Source organism: Mus pahari, chromosome 21 (assembly GCF_900095145.1).
Source record: "Mus pahari chromosome 21, PAHARI_EIJ_v1.1, whole genome shotgun sequence".
Lineage (NCBI taxonomy): Eukaryota > Metazoa > Chordata > Mammalia > Rodentia > Muridae > Mus > Mus pahari.
The window spans coordinates 42,154,358-42,160,144 of NC_034610.1; the positions used below are offsets into that span (position 1 = coordinate 42,154,358).

The following is a 5,787-nucleotide window of genomic DNA, read 5'->3' on the forward strand; positions in this document are numbered from 1 at the left end:
GCTGTTACTAGAGGATACCTGTAACCATGGGGACAGCTGTTACTAGAAGATACCTGTAACTATGGGGACAGCTGTTACTAGAGGATACCTGTAACTATGGGGACAGATGTTACTAGAGGACACCTGTAACTCTGGGGACAGCTGTTACTAGAGGATACCTGTAACCATGGGGACAGCTGTTACTAGAGGATACCTGTAACTATGGGGACAGATATTACTAGAGCAGTGGTTCTCAACCTGTGGGTCATTATTCCTTTTGGGGTTGAATGACCTTTTCACAGGGGTTGTCTAAGACCACTGGAAAACAGATACTGTAATTCAAGAACAGTAGAAAAATTACAGTTATGAAGTAGCAAAAGAAAAAAAAACAATTTTATGGTTGGGGGGGTCTACATCATGAGGAACTGTATTAAAGTATTAGGAAGACTGAGAACCGCTGATCTAGAGTTTGATTTTACAAAGATACCTTATAACATTCAAGTTGGAGGGATTTCATGTCTCATTTAGCTTTATCCAATCTACTGGACCCTCAGTTGACTCTGTGGTCATTTCTCAAGAAGTGACTGTGTGGCCTCTGCTTACACAGAAGTGGAAAGCATGCCACTTGTGAGCAGCTTTAATTATTAGGCTCCCAAGATCTAACCTGCTTGACTCTCTCAGAGTCCCAGGAGCCTGCATTAGAGTGAGCGCCATCTCTCTAACAGCTGCCAGGGATCGGAGTGTGGCTTGATCTTCCCAATAACAAGACTAGTGCGAGGAGGCAAGGCTTTCTAACCTTCGTGTCTATGCAGCAGCCCACCCTTAGACAGAGAATGTCCATACAACCTCCAGAACGACTACACATGGTACTTTAAAAATTCAAGTGAATGTTACAATTAGGTATCAGTGTATTTCTTCAAAAGGCACACCTGTCAAGTAGCGTAGGAGGTCTCATCATTTTAGAGAATTTATTTTCTGCCTCCAAACTTTGTTAACGCGTTAAGGTAAGAACTGTCTTTGTTCAGGGAGCAACAGTTGGATGAGGCCGGGCCGTGGTGGCTCACGTCTTTAATCCCAGAACTTGGGAGGCAGAGGCAGGTGGATTTCTGAGTTCGAGGCCAGCCTGGTCTACAAAGTGAGTTCCAGGACAGCCAGGGCTATACAGAGAAACCCTGTCNTGGTCTACAAAGTGAGTTCCAGGACAGCCAGGGCTATACAGAGAAACCCTGTCTCGAAAAAAAAACCACCACCACCAAAAAAAAAAAAAAAAAAATACAGTTGGATGAGGACACGGATCCAATGGAAAAACTCAACAGCAGAAGCAAGGAGGGTTATCTTTGTAGCCAACATATTTACTTCTAGGCAGAATCCATCATTACCATTTTCACTGCTATTAGAAGGAAGGGAGGGCATCTGGATGCTGTAAGGCGAAGGAGAGAGGCTAGATAACGGTGATAGCGCCAGTCAGAGTCCATCGTCCTGGATCCTCTCAGAAATGGAGGCCACCTGAGTTAGGACCCATTTACAGATGTGTCTGAATGTCCTGGATCTAAATAAAGCTACTTACAAAGGCACACTGGGAATAAGCATGATGCAGAGTGGTCGCTCAAGCCAAAACACTACTTATGTCGCCTACGAGCGCTCTCAATGTCTGCACTCAGCAGCAGGTCTGCCCCTGCTTCATTTCTTTGCTTCCTTACTTGTTCTCGACGGAGGGCTCACTTTTCTGAATCAGCCACACTTCGTTATTTCGGTCAAGTAACTGGAAAGGACTGCTGTAGCCTGCCGTGTAAAAGACCTTTTCGTTGAAAACTTTTCCTTCTTCCCTCAGAATGTTCGCTAACGTCAAAAGTTGTTCTTGGTTCTTCTGGCCACTGGAGAATCCATCGAAAGACCTACGGACGAGAAAGCGATTGCGCATGAGTGACTTTACTACAGATACCAGTGATGAGCTGAAGTCTGGGGCCCTGAAAGCTGGATGAAGTGGCTTTCAGGCAACCACTGACCTTCACTAGCACACTGACCTGCAGAAGTGCAGGGACCGTGATTTTTACACAGAAGGTTAAGAAAGAGAAGCAAAAAAGTATTTTTAACATGCTTCATTGGTATACATTTTATTCTAAATGTGCTGCTGCAAAAATGAAATCAGTCTGGCTGCCCTTGACAAGAGCCTTCAAAGAAGAGCAAAGCCCATGTCTACCGTATTCAACAACAGCTCCTTATGCCCAGATGCAATTTGGCAGAGGGCAATAACAAGGGCTGGGCCACCCCAGACATTCCCCACTACAGCCTTCCCTAATGGAACTGTGGGAGAGGGGACACCAGATCAGAAGAGTGACTGGTATGCACTTGTAGCCTGGTAGCATCTACAAGGAGGTGACTCTAAACATAACAGCTTTGCTGGGCCTGGGGGTACCCAAAGTCATGGGATTCAGATGTGTTGGGTATCGAGGGCCCAATTCCTGTCCAGGAAAGCTTTGGAGGACCAGCATCCATACCATTCCAACAGACCCTGGCAGGCAGACCCCTGAGTCAAGAAAGATCTGAAACCTTGACTGAGTTGAGGCCCATTAGTTTTCCTTCTCTATAGTTTCCATTTGAAAGAGGGATGTTCTTCCTTTGCTTGTCACACTGTTGTCCAAACAAGCCCATAGCTAGAGAGGATTTGCTTTGAGATAAGTCATGCTTTGAGTCTCAAGCCAGATTTTATTTGAATGTTATTTAAATGAGTCTTTTGAGTCAATGCTGAAATAAGCTAAGATTCTGGGGCTTAGTAAAATGCGACTGGATGCATTTTTGTAAGTGAGAAAGATACAAAGTTTCTTCAGTTAGGGACAGATTGCTGTGGACTGAATGCCTGTCTCGAAAATTCATATCGAACTCCTAATCACAAGTGGGATAGTTTAAAGAGCCTCTGGAGGGTGGTTAGATCCTGGGGGGACTGAGCCCTTAAGAGAGGGATTATCACCCTTACAAAAGAGGGTCAAAGGTGCTTATATGAATCAGGAAATGGCCCCTAGCCAGTCACTAAAAGTATTAGTGCCTTGTCTTTGAACCTGGCTTCTAGAAAGAATTACAAAAAGCAAACTTGTGTTTGAGGTAAACCACAGAGTCTATAGTATTCTATAGTATTCGTTGTGCCAGCCCAAACACACTAGGACAGACACCATATGCTGGTTTTATGAAGGCATTATTGTTCAAATCTATCTATTTTGTAGGAAAGGACAGCCCTATGCTCCGAGTAATATAATTTGTGCTATGTTTTATATGTGGAAGGTATACAATAGACTTCTCAATAAATGGATTCTATCTTGCAATAGACTCCAGTGACATTTTAAAACCAAGACAGTAGGAAAACATCATGAAATCTAGTAGACTGTTCTTATGGAAGGGTGAGAAGCTTGCAGAATGGTGAATGCACACAGGTAAAACTGGCAGGCTGGCAGGCAGCACGGCTGTGAATTATCTACCACTTACCGCACGAACACCGTCATTTCAGCTCTGTCTTCAATGAAGACATCTGACTCTGAAGGCCTGGGTGGATCGGGTTGCTGCTCAGAGGGGATGTACAGGGAAATCGTAATGGTAGACTCACTGAAAGGACTTGAGCCGGGCTCCACGTAGCTTGTCACTGGAGCAGTCAGCTTGATTTTCATCTCTACGTCATGAAAAGAAATGAAAGCAATTTTAGCATGCTCATGGCTGATACAAAGTTTCTAATCTATCTTCTGTGAATTTCTTGATTCCCTTTACATTACCACTATAAATATGTACCCTTGAGATGTCTCATCTTTTTTTGTTTTTTTATAAAGGGATAGTTGTAGAATGACATTAAACATTTTCTGTAGTGTTGTTTTCTTGGGTTAATAAATTCTATATTTTTAAACATAAAGAAGAAATCACAGAAAACATGGGCCAATTAAATATTTTTCTCTATAGCTCAGAAATTTTGGTCCTAAGGCTAAGAGACTTGTAAAATTTCACACACACACACACACACACACATACACACTCACGACTTGAGGCTCATGCCTTTGCCCATTTTCCTGTCCCTTGATATCACTCTTAGAGGCATTTGGCACAGGAAAGAACTTCTCCCTAGGTAGAGTCCCATTTCATCTAGAAAAAACAAAAAAACAAAACAAACAAACAAACAAAAAGAACCGAGGAAAGTATAGGCCTTGGCAAGCAGAACCCAACAACACTACTGTAGTTACACTAAGGTTCTTGAAGCCAATCGTGAATAAAAACATTAGAGTTTCAGTCATCTGGTTATTCGTCTGTTCCAAAACAGATTTCTTCAGGAGACTAAAAACTCAGTAATCTCAGGATCTCAGAGCTTGCTTTTACCTTTCTCATTTTTGCCTTGAATGTAGCCGTTCAATTTTGTGAAACCAGTCTGGATGGCTGAATCCCAGTCCAGAGACTCCACGCAAGTGCTGACCCACTTAGCTGGTCCGTAGTGCCGGATCTCATAACTTCCTGGCTAAAGTGATACAGAGAAAAACTTAAGAGAAGCAACTCATGAACATCAGGAGGTGAGAGTCAGCAAAACAGGAGACTGCCTGCGAAGGAGTTGCTGCGCCCCCCAAGGTCTAACCTGGGGTTCCTGTTCTTTAGGACAAGCATGGACTCTACTGAGGTTTCCCTAAGGGATAGGGAGCAGATACTGCCCTAAGGACAGGTTGCAAGCTTTTCTTAAATCGAAGCGCTGGGTCTGTGTAGTAACCAGTTCCTCCCTACCCCGCCCGCCCCACGGACAGGAAGTGGATGTTTGACTCTCTCCTGGGGTCAGCTAAACAACGCATCTCCTGATTCGCGCAGGATCGAAAATAGTACTTTTTTTTTTTTTTTTTTTTTTTTTTTTTTTAACTTAACTCTAGGGGACTCTTCATATCACGGTAAAGTAGCCCAGATGAATCTTTGCGGGCCCTGGAAGACGCCTACCTGGGGGTTTATGTCCTCCGGAGCCTTCCAGCTCGGCATCTCCATGGTCTGCTCCTCCGAGCCCTCGGCCACCCCGAGATCTGGCTCCGGCTCTCCTGCCATGAGTAAGGGCAGCTTGGGAGGGGCGCGCCCTGTCTGTGTTCACCGGCCACCCTGTTCTGAGTCCCCTCCCCACTGGCGCAAGCACTGCCCTGCAGCCCTTACTGCGGGTCCGTAGGACATTCTCTGTCTGAGCCGCAAGGCGGCGTCGCGATCTTAAGGGAGTCCCAACCCGGGACTTACGCCAGCCCTGACCACACCCCTCTGCAGGGATATGGTCAGGATCAGATAGCCGGTCAGACTGATCAGGATCCGCCGGCTGGACCTGGGTCATCCAGGTCCTCTGCAGAGTCCCTCCCGCCTAGCTCGATGTTTTGCAGAACTGGATTGTGGGCAGTGGTGGGCGGAGGACTTAGAAGCTGCCAGCTCGGTTTCTGTGGAACCTGTCCGGGGACCCATTCAGGGAGCCTCTCCCTAGACTGCAAACGCTGCCAACGCCTCTGCAAAATCAACTTCCTCCCACCGGCACAAAAGAGAATCGCCTGCCCCAAGACTTGGCAGCGGAGCTCCAAGACCTCTAGCAGCTAGCACTCAGGACTCTGACTCCTGCTGCCATTAAGACTCCGGGGTCCAAATTGGGATCAGTAGACAGATTTATACTAGAGGGGCAGCCAGGGCCCACAGTTTTCAGGTTTGCTCAGTGTGGAAAGTCAATGGAGACCCAGCGTCTTTGGGGAGAGCAATGTGTGTGTGTGTGTGTGTGTGTGTGTGTGTGTGTGTGTGTGTGTGTGTGTAGTGTGTGGTGTCTTGGGCTACTGAAAC

The 5,787-nt window shown here is 45.9% G+C and overlaps 1 protein-coding gene across 1 annotated transcript; it reads right to left on the reverse strand.

The window, feature by feature from the left end:
- Positions 1 to 1,264: 1,264 nt before the first annotated feature.
- On the reverse strand, positions 1,265 to 5,253 carry Hebp2 (heme binding protein 2). The gene is made up of 4 exons (XM_021221607.2): positions 4,927 to 5,253; positions 4,330 to 4,465; positions 3,457 to 3,637; positions 1,265 to 1,874 (listed from the first exon to the last, which is right to left on the reverse strand). Exons 1-4 carry the CDS (start codon positions 5,026 to 5,028, stop codon positions 1,676 to 1,678), a joined length of 618 nt encoding a protein of 205 aa, XP_021077266.1. The 5' UTR covers positions 5,029 to 5,253; the 3' UTR covers positions 1,265 to 1,675.
- Between the last annotated feature and the right edge of the window lie 534 nt (positions 5,254 to 5,787).